General features: G+C 43.8%; 1 protein-coding gene across 1 annotated transcript in view; it reads right to left on the reverse strand.

Moving 5' to 3' along the window:
* Spon1 (spondin 1) overlaps window positions 1-23,426 on the reverse strand; it is a 280,392-nt gene that overhangs the window by 235,201 nt on the left and 21,765 nt on the right. The window contains exon 2 of the mRNA XM_021166919.3: window positions 22,179-22,285. Within this exon, the coding sequence (XP_021022578.1) occupies window positions 22,179-22,285 (107 nt within the window). The remainder of the gene's footprint in view (window positions 1-22,178; window positions 22,286-23,426) is intronic.

Raw genomic sequence — 23,426 nt, forward strand, 5'->3', positions numbered from 1 at the left:
TTGATGGAATTTCCATCCATCTTTGTTGACACGTAGACCAGTGTGATCTTTGCAAATCTTACGCAGGTGGCCATATTGTTGAGAGTTCCTGGGTGCAACAGACTCATCCTGTCCAGAAGACACTGTCTCAGAGCAGCCATCTTGGTCCTACTTGTTCTTAACGCTTAAGTTTGAGATGCCTTTAGGAAAAGATTGTCTCTTTAGGTAGCTGTGGTTTATGTTGAACCTAGTACTCTCAGCCAATGGGATTTTGGAATAAAGCGTCTCTTTCCTTCTATGGCTTTTTAGTTTCCCTCTCTTTTGCTCATGTGTAAGAAGGACCTTTTGTTTAGGGTTTAAAATATCTAGTGAGGTTAAACCATGACTCAAAGAGCCCTGACTCTCCTGCCCTCCTACCTGGAGCTACAGGTAACTATGTAACCAGTTCTGGTCACTGGGTGTAAGAGTAAATTAGCTAAGGAAGTCCTGGGGTTTTCTTGTTTGACAAAGGAGTCTTGGGGAGAGCACTGCGTCCTACCTCCACTGTGTTAATTCCTCTTATTAGGAACACTGTGATGAGATGCTTAGAGCTAGGACAGCAATGATAGGAACAGAAGTAGCAAGGGCAAGCACAGTATAGACGAGAGAGAAAGGCACAATCATAAGTTCAGAACCCTGCCATCACAGGAGATGCAGAAGGAACACCAAAGTCACTGCTAAACTCCTGGCTATGAAAAAGCTTGGATAAAGGTCTTGATGAAATATTGTTTCCTATAGCTTAACATGGGGTCACAGAGATTCTACTTTGACCATATCAGTGCAAGTCCCTCTCTGAGCCTCATAATACAAGTTGATAATAACTATGAATAGGTTATCAAATACAGTCTTGCAAGGAGCTATTTTAAATGTGTGTGTGTGTATGTCTGTGTGTGTGTGTGTGTGTGTGTGTGTGTGTGTGTGTGGGAGAGAGAGAGAGAGAGAGAGAGAGAGATGTATGTGCACAAATATGAGTGTAAACTGGGCTGGAGAGACAGTCAGCAATGTGACAACAAGCACAAGGACCTGAGTTCAATCTCCCAGCACCTATTTCTTTTTAAATGTGTGCAGTAGTGTGTGCTTATAATTCCAGTGCTGGGGAGACGGAGACATACAGATTTCTAGGATTTGCTGGCCAGCCAGCCTACCCTCCTTGGTAATTTCCAGGCCAATGAGAGACCCTGTCTCTAAGAAGAAGGACGAGGAAGAAGAGAAGGACAAGCCTGAAGAATGCACTCAAGGTTGTCTTCTGGTCTCTATCTGCCCACCCACCTCTACACAGACACACAGAAGAAATACGTGTAAGGTGAAAATGTCTACTACTCTGTAGAGAAGTACTATTATCATGATTCCCACCTTCTGAATGAGGACGGAACTCCAAAGCCTAAACAGGTTGAGTAACTTGCCCATAGCCCTGAACTGCCTAAGTGGATGAATCAGAATTTAAACCAGGATTGTCAGATTGTGTGCCAAAAACATCAATGTTGAGGTTCCTCTTGACTACCTGAGTGACAAAAGGGACCTTGAAATTTTCATATCTTTAGAGGAGTTCTTCTTTCTCCTCCTTTATAAATGGCTTCTCTTTCAGACTTCTCAGTCACAGCAGAAACCTGGGACCTCCTGGGATGGATATATTTCTCTTCTCCTCCCCACAGTATTGATCTCTTCTGACCATAGCAGAACTGTTCTGCTGTGTCTGGCTTGCAAGTGTGCTCAGACAGACTGCTGTCCCCAGGTTCCTCAAACTGATTTCTTTCCTGGGTCTTGTCTTTCACCCTTCTAAAACCCTCCAGTCCCTCAAGCAGGGCTGGTCCACCAGCTCTGCCTTTGCTTTGTCCCTTCTCCTTCAGAGGCTGTCCTAGCTTTCAACTGCTGCATTAAACATCTTACCAAAAGAAACTTGGAGAGGAAAGGGCTTGTTTGATCTTTCATGTCTCAGTCACAGCCTATCACTGAGGTAATCTAAGGTAGGAACTCAAGCAGGGAAGGGTCCTGGAGGTAGGAACTGAAGCAGAGTCCTTGGAGGAGTGCTGCTTTCTAGCTTGCTCAACTTGCTTTCTTACACAATCCAGGACCACCAGCCTAAGAACAGCAATGCCCACAGTGGGATGGATCCTCCCACTTATGATCCTCCAACCATTAATCAAGGAAATATCCCATAGACTTGCCCCCAGGCCAATCTGACAGAGGTATTTTCTAAACTGGCACCCCTTCTTCCCAGATTATGTTCGCTTGTATCAAGTTAACAAGAAACTAACTAGCACAGAGATCTTTTGCAACACATTTCCCTAATTAACTCTTTTACAACTTAGCCCAAGTGTTATATCCATCAAGAGACCTCACTATAGCCTAAGAATCTTTAATATGCCCTCATTAGACCATAGCTTAATATTTTGTTAATTTACCTGTTTCTCACTTCAGCCAACCCTGATTCTCACACTAGGTTGCCAGTTCCTCAGAAGTGGGATATGTGTCTCAAACTCAAGTCTATTCCCTCCCTCAGCCTTTCTCTTCTTTGTTCACTGTAACAACTACTGTTATCACTAGATGAGAAATTCCCACATCATCTCTAAACCGTATAGTCCATTTCTGCTGTGGAAATGAGTGGCTCCTGTCCATTCTCAAGAGCTCCTTGAACACTGTAAGACATCAGGATTGATGGTTTTGAGACCAGGAATGGCTTCTTGCAGATCTGAGAAGTGGAAATAGCTATCTGAAGGGTGGCTCGCCTTCTAACAGAGGTGTTCTGGCCATCTGTATGCTGTGTATCTCCATGCACTGTATCATATCTTACCATTTTGACCCACACATTAGTAGTAAGCCCTAACTAATATAACCCTGCACCAGGATAATGCTAACCAACCCCTCCAATTAAAAATTTGTTCAGTGTCCCTGACAAAAATCTTCTTAGAACAAAACAGAGGATAAGTTAATCAGTTAGACAAGTGATCAATAAAATATAACAAACAAAGCATTCAATAAAAGTGAGCTGCTCATTATAAAGAGTTTCTGACTCATAGGTCTGATCAATACATGACAAAAATCTAACAAGAATGAAAACACAGGGAGTCTAAAAATACTTCCTTGATAAATTGCATCTATCCTCAGAAAGTACATGTGCTTCAAGATCCCCAGCTACCAGATGCATCCAATAACTTTTGTAATAGCTGAAACAAATACAGAGTTTGAGTGAAGGTCCTCCATTAATGTGGCCAGCTTTGCAAATAATTGTGAGGGCAGAATATCCTCTTGAAATATGTCAGAAGTAGGGGCTAGACAGCCCTGTTACTTTCTGATTGGTGACTGAAGTAGGGGTTAATCAGACTTGTTACTTCCTGATTGGTGACTGGCAAGTCATACAGCTGCTGTGGATGTTGTACTGGACCATTCTCTGAGCCAAACTGCCACCATCTTTATCCGATTAGCTATGTCTACATGTAAAAGATCAACATAGATGTGTTTGCTGACTGTTGATGCCCCACTACAGAAGGTTCTATGAGTATCCCACCATTCCTCCAAACAAGTTGCTTGTAATTCTTCCCCAAATGCATGTGGCCTTAGGGAAGGTTGGGTATATAGGCATGGAAGATCTAAGGTATAGGGATGCATCTATGAGACCCAAAGGAGTCATGGCTCATGCTGAGTTTTTATAGTGTGCAATGTGGCTGCTTTAAGTCCACCCATGTTTCTGCCTGCAACTCCTCATCTATTGCTCTATAAATAAGCATAATACACCCATTGGTTCCCCCAGAGTAAACGCTGATCTCTCATCTGGGTCTTGTTTTACTGCAGAGCCTAATCCCTGAGAATTCCTTGAGGACTGCCCTGCAAAATCTGAATCGGAACCTAGCCCTGCCACAATCACATTCTGGGTGGGTGGGTGGGGGGGGTCATGTAAGAGGAGGAATCTATTCACAATTTAAGTATCACTATGCTCTCCAAAGGAATGAGATGGATTTTTTTTTGGTAAGAGCTCAGTCTACCTTTAAGGAAGCCCAAAGAGAAAAGAAGCTTTACTCACAGTTTACTAAACAAAAATAATGACAGTTAAGGTAATTGAAAATCTTTTAGTTAATGCTCAGTTGAGAATCAATGATCTTAATTAAAAAGATAAGATATGGTTCTCACTAAAACACTGCTGGTAGGAGCGAACCACCAGCTGCTATGGATATCCATGTAGCAGTTCCCCAGGAAGATGGGAGTCAATCTATTTCAAGATCCAGCTATACCACTCTTAGGACTATACCCAAAAGATATCTCTTCATTCTATTACAAGGACATGTGAATTGCTGCCCTACTCATAATAGCCAGAAACAACATAGATGCCCTTCAATAGAAGAATGAATGAAGAAATGTCATACACTTACACTGTGGAATATTACTTAGCCACAGAGATAGATAGATAGATGATAGATAGATAGATAGATAGATAGATAGATAGATAGATAGATAGATAGATAGATCAATAGGGAGGGAGGGAGGGAGGGAGGGAAGAAAGAAAGAAAGAAAGAAAGAAAGAAAGAAAGAAAGAAAGAAAGAAAGAAAGAAAGAAAGAAAGAAAGAAAGAAAGAAAGATGAAAATTTCAGGCAAATGGATGGAACTAGAAAAAAAAATCATCCTGAGTTAGTTATTTCAGACCCAGAAGACAAATATGGTATGTATCGCCGGGCAGTGGTGGTGCATACCTTTAAACCCAGCACTTGGGAGGCAGAGGCAATCGGATTTCTGAGTTCAAAGCCAGCCTGGTCTACAGAGTGAGTTCCAGGACAGCCAGGGCTACACAGAGAAACCCTGTCTCAAATAACAACAAAAACAACAACAAACAAACAAACAAAAAATATGGTATGTATCTGCCTATGCGTGGATATTGCTGTTAAGTCAATGATAGCTAAGCTATAATCCATAGAACCACAGAGAGTAAGAGAGTAGAGGGAACAGATAGATGTTGTTAGGAAAGGAAAATGGGATAGATATTTATGGATGGATGGGTAGGATGGAATGGAAGGATCAAGTCATGAGTGGGGAAGGGATTGTTGGAGGGAATATGGGGAGAGACAGCTAAAATTAAAGGGCATTTGAGGAGTAGTATGGAGACATAATACTTTTGAAATGTCCTAAAATATATACATATATGAAGGCAGTCTAAATGATTGCCAAATAATAGGGGAGACAGGGTGCTAACTGGACATCTATTGCCACCAAACGGAACTTTCAGTAATGGGATTGGGTGAGATATAATTGAATTGTTGGCTAAAGAGGTCCCACCAGAATACCCCCAAACAACCCAGGCTGTTCCCAAGGCTATAGATTGTTCTCTACAAATGGACATCAAGGCCTTATTGCTGAGGACAATATTCATACAACTCGTTGAACATAGAGATGTCAAGGTACTGTGTGCCTGTATAGAGCCTCCACCCCTGTGTTCTCATACATTGGGTACAGGAAGGTACTCTGTACACTACCAAAAGAGAATCATAAACACCAAACGAGCCACAAACCCTTTATCAACAATAGTATCCTGTCTGCAAATATGCTAGGGTAAAAGTGGCACAAAGCTCATGGGCGTAACCAACCAAGAGCTGATTTGACTTAGGCTCATTCCACAAGATGGAAATCATATCTGACACTGTTTGAGAGACCAAGAACCAAGAACTAGATAGCCCACTGACCTACAGTAAAACCAAATAATATTGGTCTAAAAAATAAAGAAGAAAACAAAGAAAAAATCCCCCAACACAGTGATAAAATGACTTATAATAATATTCTGCTATACACATAGATCAGTGCCTTGCTCAGCCATCATCAGAGAGGCTTCCATCTGCAGCAGATGGGAACAGACACAGAGACCCACAGCCAGACAATATGCAGAGAGTGAGAAACCTTGAACACTCAGCCCTAAATAGATGCCTCCATCAAATCCTTTCCATCGGAGCTCAGGGAACCCCACTGAAGAGATGAGAGACATATGTCAACCAGAGGGGATGACTGACACCAGGAACACAAGGCCTTCTAAATCTATATGAGGAAAGCTGTATATAGGAACTCACAGAGAGTGAAGCAGCATCCACAGAGTCTGCACAGGTCTGTACCAGGGCCTCTGCATATAGTATGGTTTCCAGTTTAGTGTTTTTATGGGGTTCCTGGGTGTGTGAACAAGTGGGTGTCTGATTCTTGTTCCTTGTCTTGGGCTCTTTTCCTTCTATTGGTTTGTCCTATCCAACTTCAATGAGACAGTTTTTGACTTGTTATATTATATATTATATTGTTTTATTGAAAACTGAATGAGTGAATGGATGGATGGATGGATGGATGGATGGATGGATGGATGGATGAATGAATGAGTACCTAGTCACTAGGATAAAGGCTAACAATTGAATGGTTGTTTATACCTGCTGGGAGAGGGAAAAGCAGTTTTCTCAGTGGAGTGACACTGGATGTATGAACCACTCCAAGGCAGGCCTCATGCTCAGGAGTAGTTGACCAACATATAATGGACCCTACAGGTTTTTCTGTGTGTATGCTTTTATTTTGTTACAGTTTAGTGGGTTTTGGGAGACAGTGTTTTGTTTTCTAAAGGTTTGGGGCTTTTTGTTGAATTGTGTTACTTTTTGTTTTGGGGAGTGTCTGGGGGAGAGGATCTGGAAGTACTTGGGGAAGGGAAGAAAATGATCAAAATATATTTAAATTTTAAAATTGTTTTAAAAATTAAAATTAAAATTAAATTGGTTAGCTAAAAAGATATAGTTCTCTCTATTAACTAAAGGGCTAAAGCTTTCTTCAAAACAGATTTCCACTATTTGGGGGACTTCAATGGCTTTAATTTTTTAAAATGACATTATTTGGGGCCCTCAACTAGTTATAATATATAAAATACCTGGTCATTTGTTCAGTTTGGGTTTGAAAAATGATTTGTAATATTTTCTTTACTATATCTATAACTTCTCAAGCTTCCTGACTTCTCCAATTGAAAACCCCGGAGTCGCTCTAGAATGATCATTTTAGAGTTCTGTTTTATGAGTATTAATTTTAGATCAAGTCAGGTATGAGTTCTTTTAAATTCTTTTTGAATGTGGTTGGATATATATTTCTCTATTCATGGGAGTATGAAAATGTATCAGGAAAATGGAAAGCCTACTGTGAACTTGCCTTACTTAACACACTCATTAACAATAAATGAGCAGGGTGTACAGTTGGCTGGAAATCAAATTCAGAGAAACAGCCACCCTGCTTGGACTCTTGGTGTTGGGGTAAATCGATTGAATAAATGAGACAGGGTGTGAATGTGCTTAGTGTGGGTAGTGTTGTCATGGAGATGAGATCCTGCTATGACACCCAAGGAAAGAAATGTCTGAAGCATGATCAGCAATGTCCAGCCACAGGACACAGGCACAAGAGCCTCCATCTTCTCTCATCCTTCTAATGGCAGGAAAAGACCAAGGCCTCAAGCTGAGGGACTTGATCTTGGGGAGCAAGGAGGCAGTGCTTGATGATGCTTCAGCATCTCTTGTGAATCCTGGCAGCATGGCTCCTTCCTGGGCTTGCTGTAAGCCAGTCAGTGAAGACAGTTAAAACCAAGGGACCTGGAACCTGGTCGGTGTCACAGAGTTGTCCTTAAGACTCCAGCCCCATCACAGTTTACACAGGTCATATGGCTTGATCCTAATAAGGAAGCTGCCGGCACAGATGGACAGACACTGGGATGTTTTCAACTGTCCTAGTCTATGAGAGAAAAGACACAGCTACTAGATGCAGAAATCTCACTCTGGGTAACCAGCTTAATAATGACTCTAAAATGTAAGAACACATTTCTGCTTGCTACGTTTGAGTGTACCTTAGAATCAATGTGTCAAGTAAGCAACCATGTGATAGCATTCGATGGTGGACCCTTTAGGAGGTGAAGTCCCAGAGGTGTCTGGGACTAACAGGCATAGACAACATCTCCAAGGGATTCCATTCACCTTGTCTGCCATTGTTCTCTGGAAGTATCCATCCTTTCTGGAAGACATACCAGCAAGGCACCATCTTGGAAGCAGACCATAGGCCTCAACAGATGCTGAACCCACTGGCACCCAAATATCATGCTTTCCAGCCTCCAAAAATGGGAGAGAGAAACAGTTACTATGTATACATTACCCACCCTCTGGAATAGACGCATCCTGCATCTACACTGCTGAGTCAACAGAAGACATCATATAGCATGGTAGTCCCATAAGATTACATCACCTAGTGATGTCACATGCATCAAGTGCACCATGATGTCCACCTGATGATGAGGCTGCCCATTCAGGACACATAATGATATTTTGTTAAACCAGTGGGAATGGATTGAGACTGATCAAACTTGATTTTAGGGTTTATTCTACTGAAGAAAAAAAAAAAAAAAAGAAAGAAAGAACTAATCTTGAGCCACACGTCACTATGGGAATGTTTAGTGAACTATTTTATGGCCACAAAAAAACAATGTCTGTTCAGAACTCTGCTTCTTAAAAGACAGAAGACTGGCAAGAGTGGGGAGGGAAGAAAGGGGGAGTACAGGAAGGTGAATCCAGGCAAAGCTCATGAGTTACATTCCAATAAAATACCCTTGTGAACCCATCACTGTGTACAAGGAATAGATGCCACTAAAACAACTTAAAGGGGCTGGGATAGCGCTCAGTTGGCAGAGTGCTTGCCTACATCGTTGTTTGCTTTAGCACTACATGTAAAAACAAAGCCAAACAATAAGTCTACATGACCAATAATAGCTTCCATAGAATGACAGGTTGACATTTCATAAATGTTCACATGGTTTTATAATGTGCATTTATTGTTTTAATAGCTAGACTAATGGAGAGGGAAGGGAAGCAGCCCAAGATGTGGGCTTCTGAGAGGGAAGGGAAGCAGCCTAAGATGTGGGCTTCTGGGCACAACACGGCTGTAGCACTCTTGAACTCACAACAGCTATGATGACCTGCGTAAGCTCTGTCCCATGGACATTCAGTCATGGGAGGAAGAGTTCACAGGGCCTCCAGCTCACCCTGAAGAGTTATAAACCTGAATGGTAAGTAGGGGAAGAGAAAGGGACTCCTTATTAATGGCATAGTCACTGGTAAGGTGTCTATACTCCTGTACATAAGCCTTCACTTAAATTCCCACAAGCAATCCTAATGAAACTTCCTAGGTAACTGTACTGGCTGGTTTTGTGCCAACTTGACACAAGCTGGAGTTATCACAGAGAAAGGAACTTCAGTTGAGAAAATGCCTCCATGAGATCCAGCTGTAAGGCATTTTCTCAATTAGTGATCAAGCGGGGTTCGGGGGGCCCTTGTGAGTTTTACCATCCCTGGGCTGGTAATCTTGGGTTCTATAAGAAAGCAAGCTGAGCAAGCCAGGGGAAGCAAGCCAGTAACATCCCTCCATGGCCTCTGCATCAGCTCCTGCTTTCTGACCTGCTTGAGTTCCAGTCCTGACTTCCTTTGGTGATGAACAGCAATGTGGAAGTGTAAGCTGAATAAACCCTTTCCTCCCCAAGTGCTTCTTGGTCATGATGTTTGTGCAGGAATAGAAACCCTGACTAAGACAGTAACCAAAAAACAAAGGAAAAAAAGAGGCACGAAAGTAGAAGCTAGGAGCTGGGGAATTAGCTCAGTGGTTGAGCACTAAGTAGAGGCTAGCTGGGAAGAAGAAGAGGGTCAGGGAGACTGGAAGGAAGAAATGAGAAGGTAAGGGGTGACTGTAATCAAACACACTGTGTACATGTATGGAAGTGTCATACTAAAATCCATTACTATAAATTAATATAAATATGTTATGTACACATACGAAAGTGTCATATTGAAATCCATTACAATATTAGTAATGTCTACTAATATATACTACCATAGTGTTATATACACATAATGTATACTAATAAAACATTAATATAAGCAGACTACAACTTTTAAAATCTACTCTAAAAGACCAAAGTCACAAATCTGTATGAAAAGAAGCAGGTCAGGGCCTCTTTATATACTGTGTTCCTCAGGTCATGACTAGCACATGGTAGATGCTTCTCCACGTGCTCCCAAAGACACAACATGAAGGAGACGTGTCTGCCACCTAGATTCCACACAAAATGGCACCCCACTGCTATTGTCTCCATGCAATGCTAGATAATTTCCAATTGAGTTAGATTGACATCTAAGATGCAAAATGCCATAGTTCTTGACTCTCAGATGCCACTGGATGTCAGGCATATTGATAGGCAATAGCTCCTGCTGGGACAAGCATTCTATGTGCCATGTGTGTATCATGGAGGGTTCATTTTGACTTCTGGCATACTCCAACGCAAACAATGGGCAGGTCGAATCTCTGTCTCTCCCTGCTTTGTGCCACCCTCCTTCTGGTTCTCATCCATGGCTTCCCACACTTCAACCAGCCCACTTCCTATGAAGGGGCCCCACAGAGTCACTAGTCCCTGGCTGAGTCTGTATTATGTGTTTGGTTGGAAGGTCAAGAGCCAGGATCTAGAAGTCACTGACAGACAGGGGAGGTTAGGGCAGCTTGAGCAGGAAGAGGCACATAGGATAGTGGCCCTCACCCAGATCTTTTCCCTAGCGTGGACTTCTATTTGATTATTATCCAGAAGTATCTTTGCTGGGTATAGCAACACACGCCTTCCATTCCAGTAAGGGAAGCTGGGACAGGAGGATGGAGTTTGAGACAGCATGGCTTTCTACAAAGTTCCAGGTCAGTCAGGACTCAATAACAAGAGCCAGCATCAAAACAAGAACAGAAGAAAACACAAAGAGCTAGTTATTTTACTGTTCTTGATGTTCTATTTTCTCCTGAATAAACAGCAACTAGGCTCAAGCTTGGTCTTTCTACAAAACACTCAAGGGAAGAAAGCACCTTCCATGATGGGGAATTCCTGCTTATGACCCTGGGCAAGTAAACAACCTCTGAATCTATTCTATCACCAGTAAAGTCTTCGCCACACCTTTCTCATTGATTTGCTTGTGAAAATTAGGATTAGAATAGACAGGGAATAAAAATATACTATAGCTAAATGCAGCCATGATTAAGGTGGTCTGGAAATGAGCAGATAAGCCTGCAAGCAATGTTCTAGGCATAAATTAAAAGTTGTTGGCATGTCCAGGCACTTTTGCGCTATCTCTTGCCCTCTGTGTTTCCTGAGATGGACTGCAGGTGCGATGTTGGAGAAGGCTGTCCAGGGCTGGGGATGCCGCCTGTAGCAAAGCATTCATTGGTCTAGCACACCTACAAGCCAGCACTACTTTCCAGCACTGTAAAGTAAGTCACATAGTCCTCGGGATTCTCCAGTTGAGTGAACTGGGCACCTAAAAGGCAGTGTGTTTCAGAGTAGCACTGTGGTCTGAGCAGACTGAGGCACGTGAGCTGAATCCAACCCAGGAAGACCCAGCCAATATCCAGGCAACAAGTTAATGGAACTTCTGGCAAGAGCGGTTGCAAATCCATCAGTGAGGGAGAGAATTTGAGGGAATAATTGTCAGAAAGTCCCTCGCCCTCTCTTTTTCCTCCCAGAAGGAGCCAAATTAGATTAATTTGCCTTCTCACTCAGAGTGTAGCTCTGAAATGACTAATTATTACTCCGTTAGTCATAGTCAGGGTTTGTGTTCCCAGACCCAGAGCAGGATAGAACTTGGCCCAATGGAAGCAGAGCAGCGACTCATGGGACTGAGCTTGGAGGAACACGGCATTCAGAGAAGTGGGTCTCAGTGAGGACAAATGTGTTCCCTAGAAGACAACTGATAAAAACTAGGACATTTAGACTGTCACAGCTGCTGAAGTGTGGGTGTTACTTGAAGCCAGGGATACTGGCATACATTCTGCAGCGCACAGCCCAGCTACCACCAACAAAATCATATGAGTTCATACATCTATAATACCAGGTTTAAATCAATGAGATCTATTAGGCAAGGAGAAGGGACAGGCACATAAGGGCACAGGTAGATGAATTAAAAACAGACAAAACAGGCTGGAGAGATGGCTCAGTGGTTAAGAGGACTGACTGCTCTTCCGTAGGTCCTGAGTTCAAATCCCAGCAAACACATGGTGGCTCGGATGCCCTCTTCTGATGTGTCTGAAGACAGTTACAATGTACTTACATATAACAATAAATAAATCTTGGGGTTTTTTTTTTGTTTGTTGGTTTTTGGTTTTTTCGAGACAGGGTTTCTCTGTGTAGCCCTGGCTGTCCTGGAGTGCCAGGCTTTGTAGACCAGGCTGGCCTCGAACTCAGAAATCCACCTGCCTCTGCCTCCCGAGTGCTGGGATTAAAGGCGTGCGCCACCACGCCCGGCTTACAATAAATAAATCTTTTTTTAAAAAAAAAGGCAAAACCTGGGAGACCTTACTGGAGAATGAGTAAGAATACAGGGTGTGGTTAGTTCTCTGTGACTCTAAGATATGTCAGTAGACAAGGATGTGTCCACCAACAATGGCGGGGGAGGTCCCTGAAGAGCCACCTGGGAGAATGATGGGGCTGCATGCATTCCTTTCCTCACTGTTATGTCAAAACACAAAATAAAAAGCAGGTTGGCTCACAGATAAAGGGTACATGCTGGACTGCCATCATGACTTGGTGATGTCATCAACAATGGCAGCTGAAACTTGAAGTAGCTGGTCACATTGCTTCCATAGTCAGGAGTCAAGAGAGAAGGAAATAGATGCTAATATCAGCCTGTGAGATGGGCTGTCCACATTTGGGGTGCGTCTTCCCACCTCTGTTAACCCAGTCTAGAAATTCTCTCATAAACATGCCCCCTAGGCGATTCTAGAACTTGTTAAATGTACTGTCAACATTCACTAGGGTTAAATCTAGGCTGATGGGAATCAAAAAGCAGACAGATAATGAAGGAGCAGGGAATTATGTGTAGCCAGGCACACCTCTCTGGAAGATGCAACTCTGAGAGAGGCAGTGAACGCAGGGACTGGGTCGAAGGACTTCTTTCCAATGATAAGCATTTTAAGCACTGACCTTTTTTTGTCATTATGGACCCCTGACTAACTTTCTAAATAGTGCCTTACTTCTCTTTCACCTTGGCTGGATTGGCGGGATGCATCAATCTGTTCTTCGGTTCTATAACAAAATATCTGTGGATGGTTACTACAAAAAGGAAAGATGTTTGCTTATCTCATGGTCTTGAAGGCTGAGGACATGCCTTTCAGTTTCGATTTGAGAAAGTAAGGCTCCCTCAGGCTGCTTCACAACATGGAAAAAAGGAGGAGATCTAGGGGCACACACACCACCACACGCACACCAGGGGCTGAGTGCAAAGGATAGCCTTCCATTATCTTGTTTTTATGAGCGTTAACTCACTGTACAAAGTCAACATTAGGTCACTGCCTCATGACCTCACTAATTATGTGAACTAGGCTCTACCTTGTAAAGGTTCTATAACCTCAACATTATCGCAGAGGGATCAAGTGTATAGCTCATAACTTTTGAGAGGCAAACTGTGACCAAGCTGACTCTTCAGAGCACACACCTGCTCGCTCAGCTTCTAAACCAGGTTCTTGAGGCCCGATGGGAAAGTCTAAGGGTGGCCCCTACCCCTGAGCATGTGCTTTCTAAATTGGGAATCCTTCCAGGATGTCCATCTCCCCCTCTCCCTGTGCCCTTGTTCCCCGCCTACCTCCTGTGTCCTCAGCTCTGTCTCCTTCCCTATGCACAGCAGTTGACCTCTGCCTCCTTAAAAATCACGTGTTGAACAAGTTTCAGGTCAGGAACAGAACAGACCAGCCCAGTGATAGTTTGTGTAATTTAAGTGCAGTCTGAAAGCTACCTCAACCAGAGACACACGGGATAGAGTCCTCAGCCCTCGCCCCTACCCCAGTGGGTGGTCAGAATCAAACTGTCTGAGTTGGTGCCTAGTGTAATTTGAAAGTCACTGCTGCTTATTATTTAACCTTACTCACCCTGGAAGGGCAGTATTACTATAAAACTTGGAATCGTGTGTGGAACACCATTGAGCTCTTCCCACCCACCTTTTCCCTCTTCCTCCTCCCCCTCTTCAAGTTATCATGTATTTTGACCACTTTGCTTTGCTTTGAGCACATTTCAAGAAAGAAGACAAGAATCAAACATGATGACAACATTTCTAAAACTTTTAACATCAAGGAAGCTGAGGCATAAAAACTAAAGTTTCATTCATCCTGGGTTGAAAAGTGAAAACCTGAGAAGAAAAAGAAAGAAAAGGAAAAGGAAAAAAGGAAAGAGATAGCGAAAGAACACTCTTGAGATAAAAGCTTTCTTTAAAGGACTGCTTTTCACTACACCTCTTTCTCTTCCCTAGTCTTCTGGCCTTGAACGTGGATGACTGTGGGACCTCAGGCAACAGCCAGGGGTCAGGGAGACACCCAAGCATCAGTGAAGGTGGAAGCAAAACAAAGAAACCTGGTAAAGAGTCCGCCAGCTCTATAAGGAAACTGTGTGTATATATGTCAGACTCCTACCTGTTCAGGTACAAGGAAAAGCTGGTATAATGGCGGGACATAGAGAGAGCCTAAAACCTGCAGGTCAGAAACTCAGAATACCCAGTGAGCAAAGGAGTGAAGCGTGCTCTCTCCAAGGGCAGGGACTTCAGTCTGTGGTACTCATGGGTACCTTCTCAGAGCCTAACACGTCTGGGTTCATCTGTTCTTCACAAATACATAAATAAATGAAACAGTTTAAAAAAATAAGAATGTACAATATTCAATAATTATAACATTTAAACATAACCAAAATATCCCAGAGCAGGTGACTGTTTTTGGTAAACAATGAACCACTCACTCTGAATTTAACTCTTAAAAAACAAACAAGCAAACATGGCTTCAAGTGTGTGCAAAACCAAAATTAAGCCCTACATCATCAAATGATAGGTCTGGAATAAAGATGTATTGGTTTCCTTATGCTGTGTTCACCCAGGGCCTTCTTTACCCAAGCTGCCAATGCTCTACCACTGAGCTACACCCTCAGACCAACTTACTGTATTTTTAGAAACTACTTAGTAGATACACACACAAAAAAATTTCTTGTGGCCATAAAAGTTATAGGCGACCAAACAATTTTATCATGGACTTGAAAATGATTTCCAGACCTTTAGAAATAGATGTGGGAAAAATGCTGTTTCCCATGCCGGAGAGCATGAGGCCTGCTTTGCCAGTGAACATGTGGGCAGGGCCAGACATTCCAGCAGCAGTCATCCATCAATCTGGGAAACACTTATCAACCGGCCAGCATGCCAGACCTTGATGAGAGAGAGCATGGGAACAGAGAGGTGGCCATGGCCCCACTCTGCCTCTGTCCTGAGCCTTGCGAGTTACTGGGGAGTTGTAACACCAGGACGAGACAGTATTGGGAGAATTAGAATAGAGGAGGACACTGAGCTCTTGAGAGCCCAGATATGGGGCAGGAACAGAGACCCTCAGTGGGGGTCAGCGGAGGCATGGATGGCAGCAAAGATCTGACTTTGAAGGACTGAGACATGTATGAGACATGTAACATGGCAGATATATCAGATCATAAACCCAGTGTGGTCCTTGGAACAACCCAGCAAGGACATAGGGAGCCAAGCAGCAGTTGCTATCTGTCCATCTTCCTCTCCTACATTAGACCTACAAGAGAGAAATAGGGAAAGTGACACAGACCTGGAGCAGTTGAATTTTTGCTCACTGCCATTTTCCAGTTCCATGCTTGGATCAGACTTCAGATTCTTCTAATTTCCTAGCTTGAAAATGGGGATAAGAGGATTTCCTAGCTGGCTTCTTGCTGTGTGTGTGGCAGTTTCAACGAGAATGGTCTCCACAGACTTGTATATTTAGATGTGTAGTTCCTCCAGTTAATGGAACTATTTGGGAGGGATTGGGAGGTGTGGCCTTGTTGGAGGAGGTTTGTCACTAGGGGTGGGCTTTGAGATTTCAAAAGCCCACACCATTCTCAGCGCTCTCTCTCTCTCGCTCTCTCTCTCTCTCTCTCTCTCTCTCTCTCTCTCTCTCTCTCTCATGATTACTGACTCAACTATAAGATCTCAACTACTGCTCTAGTGCCATGCCATGCCTGCCTGCCTGCCTGCCTGCTGCCATGCTCCTCACCTTGATGGTCATGGACTCACCCTCTAAAACTAAACTTTCTTCTATACGTTATCTTGGTCATGGTATCTTAATATGGCAATAAAAAGGTGATCAAGACCATGTCAAACACTGTGACCAAAAGCAGCTTAGGAGGAAAGAGATTTTGTGGCTTATAGCTTATAGTTCATCATAAGGGAAATTGGGACAGGAATTTATAGGCAGGAACTGGAACAGAGGCCATGGAGGGGTGTTGCTTACTGGCTTGCTCTCCAGGCTTACTTTCAGCCACTGTTCTTATACAACCCAGGACTACCTTCCCAGGTGTGACACTGCCCACAATGGGCTGGGTACCTCCACACCAATCATTCAACAAGAAAATGTCCCAGGGACTTGCCTACAAGCCAATCTGATAGAGGCATTTTCTTAATGGAGGTTTCCTTTCACCAGATGACCTTTGCTATATGTGATGGTTTGAATGAGAATGGTCTCCATAGGTTTGCATGTTTGCAGGCTTAGTTCTGCCAGTTGGTGGAACTATTTGAGAGGGTTTAGGAGGTATGGCTTTGTTGGATGAGGTTTGTCAAGATGTATCAAGTTGATGAAAAACTAAGTATTGCAGAATGCCGACCTTATGAGAAGATATCTGAGAGAAGATAAATTTGTGTTTTGTGACAAAGATTTGCTGAGCTCTGATGGTGTGTAAGACCTGAACTCCACATCAAACACATTATCCTGAAAGAAATCAATAGCTCCTATTCTCATGGAACTTCCAGCAGAGAGGGACAGAATTAAAATACTGTAGGAAACCAATAGAAAAGAGGTACCCACAATGCCAGTGTGGGTGTGCAAACTTTTGCCCAGTCATAATATGATCCCCACTTCCAGTGAAACAGCTCTGAGGTTGTTGCTAAAAATCGGTGATTGAGTCAGATGTGGTCCACATCTGTAATCTCAGCACTTAGGAAGTGTTTCTGTGACAGTTCATTCAGCACCACAACTCAATGAAAATGCTTTCTACCATTTGAGTTCCCAAAGGGAAGGGTGGTCCTAGCAATGTTACCAGTCCTTGGCCCATTAGTTTTTGTTGTTGTGTTGTTGCTGTTTTTCTTTTTTTAACAAAAAAACCTTTACTGTGACCTGTCAGAAATATCTAGGGAAGCATTAAAACGTGATGGGTCTTCACACAGAGTGACTGAAGGCCTTCGCATGCATTCTTCTATTGCTCTTCTTCTCCAGCTACAAAATTTTTTCCTCCTTAAAATACAGCTCAAAAGTTATCATCTTTCTTTAATTTTTTCTGTCCTTCAACTTTCTATAAATGACTATTTTCTAAAAGATGTATCTTATTTTTCAGTACATGTATGAACGTGTGTGTGTGTGTGTGTGTGTGTGTGTGTGTGTGTGTTCCTTTAATTAGGGTTGCTTGTGTGAGGATGGGTGGGAGGTAAGTGCCTCCCCCTCTTCTGTAGCCATGAACTACCAATGGCTCCTTGCAGAAGAACAGGACCTCCCAAGCTCCTCCCCCATCCATGATTGACAAGTCCAATCTCAATTAGGTCTTATTTGAGTAGCCACAGCTGCTGCGAGGTCACAGGGCAGCAGCCCAGTCCAGACCAGAAGGCAACATCTTACATTACATCTTTTCTTCAGGATTGGTTGACTAATGTAATGAGAAGAAAATTTCTTATAACTACAAGGACTATGCCTGAGAATAAATGTGCGATATTATTTCAGCTTCAGACAAATATGTCAAAACTTCTTTTGGGGTTCTAAAATGGTTCAGAACCCATTCGTTGTTAATAAACTTTTATTGTTGGTGATGAGGTCGTGGAAAGTTTTAAGAATAAGAATTTGAGTCTTATTTGCAGGAGTTGGGGCTCATCTCAGGCAAATGTTCCTGAGACTTTTGCTGTTTGACTAGCTGACACTCACAGGTCCTGAGTCAAATAGAAAGATTACATCTTGAACTTCAGTGCAAACAGTGTGCTTAAAAATCTGTCAATAAATATGTGAGTGTCCAAGCCTATGCTGGGCAGATTTGTTGAGGGTGGAGAATACAGTAACAGAGGAGATAAATAAAACCCCATCTCGTGGAAGGCATGGTGGAAGGGACAGACAGTGCACATATCTGCAAGAGAAACAGGCAGGCAGTCTGTCGTTGCTAATAAACACAAAGAGTAGGTGCAGACAGAAAACAAAGAATCCAGCTCAGGGTCAAGGTGGCAGGGCAGTGTAGCTTTAAATGGGGTGATCAGGACCCAGCTCCTTTGGAAAAGGACATCTGGGGCTGAGACAAGGCAAGAGTGAGCTGGACTGTGTTCTGGGCCTGGGACCAGGGAGCAGTTTGTTTTTAGTGAGCTGAATTGTGAAGACTGGCGAGTTACTTTTGTACAGACAGTACGGTCTCTGAACTCCTTGTCACTTGCAATTAACCATGAGTACACCCAGCTAGCTCATAAAAAGATCCAGTGTCTCTCCCGCTCTGGCAGCTAGACACCCTCATGTGCCAATGCCGCCACCCTGGAACCCACTGCTGGAGCAGAGGAGGGACCCCACCCCTTCTCCGGGACATCTGCAGGAGCCAGCAGAGCAGTAACCCTTGCTGTCCCCTTTCTTCCCTGGTAAGCCCAAAGCAGCTCCATTGCTTCCGTTGCTCTTATGCATGGTGGTCGAGTCTGTGTTTTCTGCTAAGCCCTCGGACATTTAGAAGCATAACACGCCATCTGAGACCCCTTTAGAACCAGGAAGATGTGGTCAGCGAGATGGCTCAGCAGGTAATAATGGTGCTTGCTACTAAGCCTGATGACCTTTTCGATACCCAGCCCAACTGTGAAGGAGAGAACTGACTCCTGCAAGTTGCCCTCTGACCTCCATGTGTGTGCAGAGGTGTGTATACTCGACCTCTTCCCCTCCACACACACATAAGTAAATACTCTTTAAAATATTTAAAAGAACTAAGTATGTGGACTTTATCTAGATTTACACAAACTTGTAAGATTTATTTTTTTTATGTGTGTGAGTGTTTTGTCTGCATGTATGTATGTGCAGAACATATGTGCCTGGTGCCCACAGAAGGCATGGGATTCCCTGAGATTGGAGTTACAGAGAGTTGTGAGCTGCTGTGTGGGTGCTGTGAACAAACCTGGGTCTTCTGCGAGTGGATCGAGTGCTCTTAAGTGCAGAGCCATCTCTCCAACCTCAGTTTACCCAACTTTTGCAGTTATTAAGTACCCCAGGAAGTTTCCAGGGATGGAAATGTATATTTAAGTACTTTTAAAAATAATGCCATTTTCAAAAACGGCAGCAGTGTTTGTAATTTGTGTATTCCTATTCTAGTGGGTGTCTTGACTCCTTGTTCTACCTGTCAACTGCAGAGGCTGACTTGACTGGACAATGGCAAGGAGGATATAGTGAGTGTCACCATGTCAGGACAATCTCAGCTTGTCCTACCACTGTCCCCAATGCTCAGTCAGTGTATGGCACAGGAAGCATCCTGTGATACCAAAATGAATGAATGAATGAATGAATGAATGAACCAAGTCAATGAAAGATGACACTTTTCAAATGTGTCCACACTACAGGAGAGGTCCAATAGGGATCTGGTCTATGATCCCCCTCCTAACCTCAGAAACCAGAAGAAACGATTGTGTTTCATGGTTCAAAGGCAAGGCAAGAGTGAAGACATTCATTGGAGAAAAAAATATTAGTCCAGCATGTGGAGCTTTAAAGTGCTGGCTTGCTTTGACTTAATTCCATGAAGGTTCAGTCTTATCTTGTGAGGAATGGTAATACCAACCCTGACTTCAGAAAGTTGCCACAAGAATTAAGAAGAAATTGACAATATCAGGCACCCTGCACACACACCGCTGCCGTAAAAACAATTCAAAAACAAACAAACAAACAAACAACAACAGCAAGAAAACCTCAAACAGTGGGGCCTCTTTTTTGCCCTGGACAGGCATATACCAACGGTATCCCATGGTTATAACCAAGAACATGGCTATAACTGGGAGCCTGGGTTACCATGGTTATAACCAAGAACATGGCTATAACTGGGAGCCTGGGTTAGATCTGAATCCCAGCTTTATCACAGAACTGCGTGGCTTTGGGGAAGTTACTGATTTCTGAGCCTCCAGATGCCTGTGCTGTGTAAAGAGGGCAATAGTGCCTAGCTCATCATGCTGCTTTGAGGATTATATCAATCATCGAGTGGAAACCTAAAGGTACCATGGATAACAAATAGATAACATAAAGGTAACATAGATAGCAATCAATGAATGTGTCCCTGTTACAAGTGGTGGAAAAGGCATGGCTCCCTCAATGTCTCAGGACACCGAGGCTCTCAATCCATGGGACCTCAGGTTTGCCAGCTTGTTAAAATACAGGGGGCAGACCCTGCTCCAAGGTCAGACTTATCCAGCCTCAGTGAGCTGAGACTTTGCATTTAAAACTTCCCATGTGCAGCTGATAGTGCTAAGAATCCCACTGTGGCCAGGTAACAAGAAAGGATGCCAGGAGCTCTGAGAGAAGAATAAGAAATAATCAGGAAGAGATATGAAGTTCCGAAGTCCCAAGCCAAGGTAAAACATACTAACATGGGAGAGAGTCCTCAGCACAGAGCCCAGTAGACAGCAAGCACTCGGCAAGCATGAGCCGTTAGCATTATTACTATCGGGCCACTCTTTCGTATGTCTTCCTAGAGTTCTCTTCCAAGGAAAGTCATCTAAATGGGTACAGACCAGAAGTCCAGACTCCCATGTATAGAAAAGAATGTTTTAGCTGACTATGATGGTGACCATGGTAACTCCAGCACTCAGAGGACTGAAGCAAAGAGATTTCCATGGCTTTGATGCTAGCCTGGGTTATACAGTGGGTATATATAGCAAGACCGTGTCCCTCCACCACTCTGCCCCATAAGAAACAAAAACAGAATATAGCACCATAGATCACCGGGCAAGGACACTTGCAACCTAGCCTGAAGCCTTGTCAATTCCCAGAACCCATATGGTGGACATGAGAACCAGCTCCTGAAAGATGCCCTCGGACCTCCGCATGCATGCTGTGGCATACATGTGTGTACATGCACATGCAAGCGAATAGATAATTCTAAATGTCAAAAATTGTAAGTCACAAGATCCAGCTTTTAATGACAAACTGGCCCAAGTGATTAAAAGGCCCTGATGGACAAGATATCTAGGGGCAGGGTCTTCGAAGTTCCTAGCAGACAGTTCTGAGGGCAAGCATTTTCCTGGTTTTTCATTTTCTCTTCTGAGTTTGCAAATTCCAGATAAAAGTGAATCTCACAACAATGGGAAATGGCTACCAGAAATGGTCAGGGTAGACTTGGCTGGGCCTCCCCCTTAGATCCCTCTGGGATGTGTTCTGACATCTTGCTAGAGAGGGGTTGATGTTGTTGCCATTTCCTTTGGAAGACTGTTCCACAGTGAAATATGACTTCTTGTCAGGGTCTTGCCTTTGAGCTTCCCTTTCTTCTCCTGACCCACTTTCATCTCGCTTTGGCCTTTTGCACAGTCACGCGCAGCACCACCCCCAACCCCGCATGGAGCTGCTCTTCTGGAACTGACATTCAAAAGACCACCAGCTCCTAAACTTGCCTGCTCATTTAGCCAAGCAAAGCATGCATAATTCTTTTTGTCTCTCTTCATAAGTCAGTCTCCACATTCCCTTACCATCGTTCTCCTGAGCTTTGAACTCCCTCCAGCCTGGCTGTCCTGAGCTCTTGTTCCAGTCGACCACAAGATGCCTATTGCAAGGGAAACAGCGAGCCTGAGCCAGTTTCCGAGCACTCTCTCCACGTTGCACTGCCTGCTGCCAAGCATGCAGAGAGCCCAGAGCCTAGCAGTGGGATCTACCAGAGTGAAACAAACTTCAGGGCAGCCAAGCCTCCTCAGGCAGGCTGGCAGCTTTTGCCACCAATTGTGGGGTCCTTCTAATGGAGCTGGCCCACTTGGGCTTCATCAAGAAGGCACATGAAAAGCCACACATGAAGCTTAACCTCTCCGTTTACATGGACTCCGAATTTGTTCTCTGACTGCCAGGCAAGAAGGAACACTGGGACGGCCTGTGGCAGTGAGTGGCGTCTTACCTGGAAGGTGCCTGCATGATCTTCTTCCTTATCTCCCTCCCGGTTCTCTTTGAGGGCAATTAATGTGAAGCCTCTGAAGTAGGAGGGAGGAGCAGCCGAAAGTGTCACTGCAAGAGACAAGAAAGCCACTGTCAACACAGCAATCGATTGTGTTCCCTTTGACATGTAGGACTAGACCTGAGAGCTCTGTCAACATTCCATCCCTGTGGAGTACAGGGCAGAGGATGATGGGTAAAGGCTCATTAGCTCTCTCTTCCAGTTTCAGAGTTTGCTAAGCCAGATCTGAATCCTGACCCAAAATCCTTTTTTATTTCTTTACTTACTTGTTTATTTCTTTTTGAGGCAGAGCCTTGTTGTACAGTTGGGGCTGATCTCAAATTCACGATCCTCATATCAGGACCTCCCATGCATCCTTAAGACCCCCTTAATCACTCCGACAGAGGAAAGGGGAGCTGTCTTAATCATCTCAATTTGATAATGAAATTCCCATCTCGACAATAAACTCACCCTGCTACACTTCTATTAGGGTGATCCAAGAGAAATCCGGGTTCCTTTCGGATGTCTAGGGTGACACACATTATTCTCTGCTCTCCAAACACCTTCTCCTTATCTTGTGAAAACTTACTTCCAGCCTCCTGGTGTTTGCTCAAGTTCTGCCCCAGGTATCATAAACAGATTCAACACATAACTGTTTCCAAGTCTGCCTCTCACAGGTGTTACCCACAGCCTCTCTCTCTCCTGCTCCTTCCTCTGCTTGACAAATCAGTCAAGTTTCCTCAGGAGAGAAGCTGGATTTTCATTCCCTCTGTATCCACATGATCCAGCACCAAGTATCTAAGTCATGCTCAAGTTTCTTCAGATGAATATATATCTCTAGTCTGTGTTCTAGATTCTAGGCTTTAGACATGAACTGACCCATTGATTTCAAGCCCTTAAGGGTCAAAACCAAAGCCCTGGGATGTGAGGACAGTAGGCTGCTGGGAAGCCAGCATGCCACAGACAAGTGACTGCTGCTTCATAGCCACTGCCCCAGAATAAGCTGAACTGCAGTGGAAGCGTTTCAGACTCTGCCTCAGCAGCCCTGCCAATCACAGCCCCGCTGCCTCCCTCCCTGCATCTGGTCCTGGGATTCACCCCTGGCAGTGTCTGAGGAGCCCTGCTAGTCTGCCCTACAGAACCTTTTCCCATGTTCTTCATATACCTGTGACATTCAAATTCATACATTCCCTGAAAACTTCAGAAGTCGGG

This window comes from Mus caroli, unplaced genomic scaffold, assembly GCF_978045245.1.
Source record: "Mus caroli unplaced genomic scaffold, Mus_caroli_1 scaffold_8, whole genome shotgun sequence".
Lineage (NCBI taxonomy): Eukaryota > Metazoa > Chordata > Mammalia > Rodentia > Muridae > Mus > Mus caroli.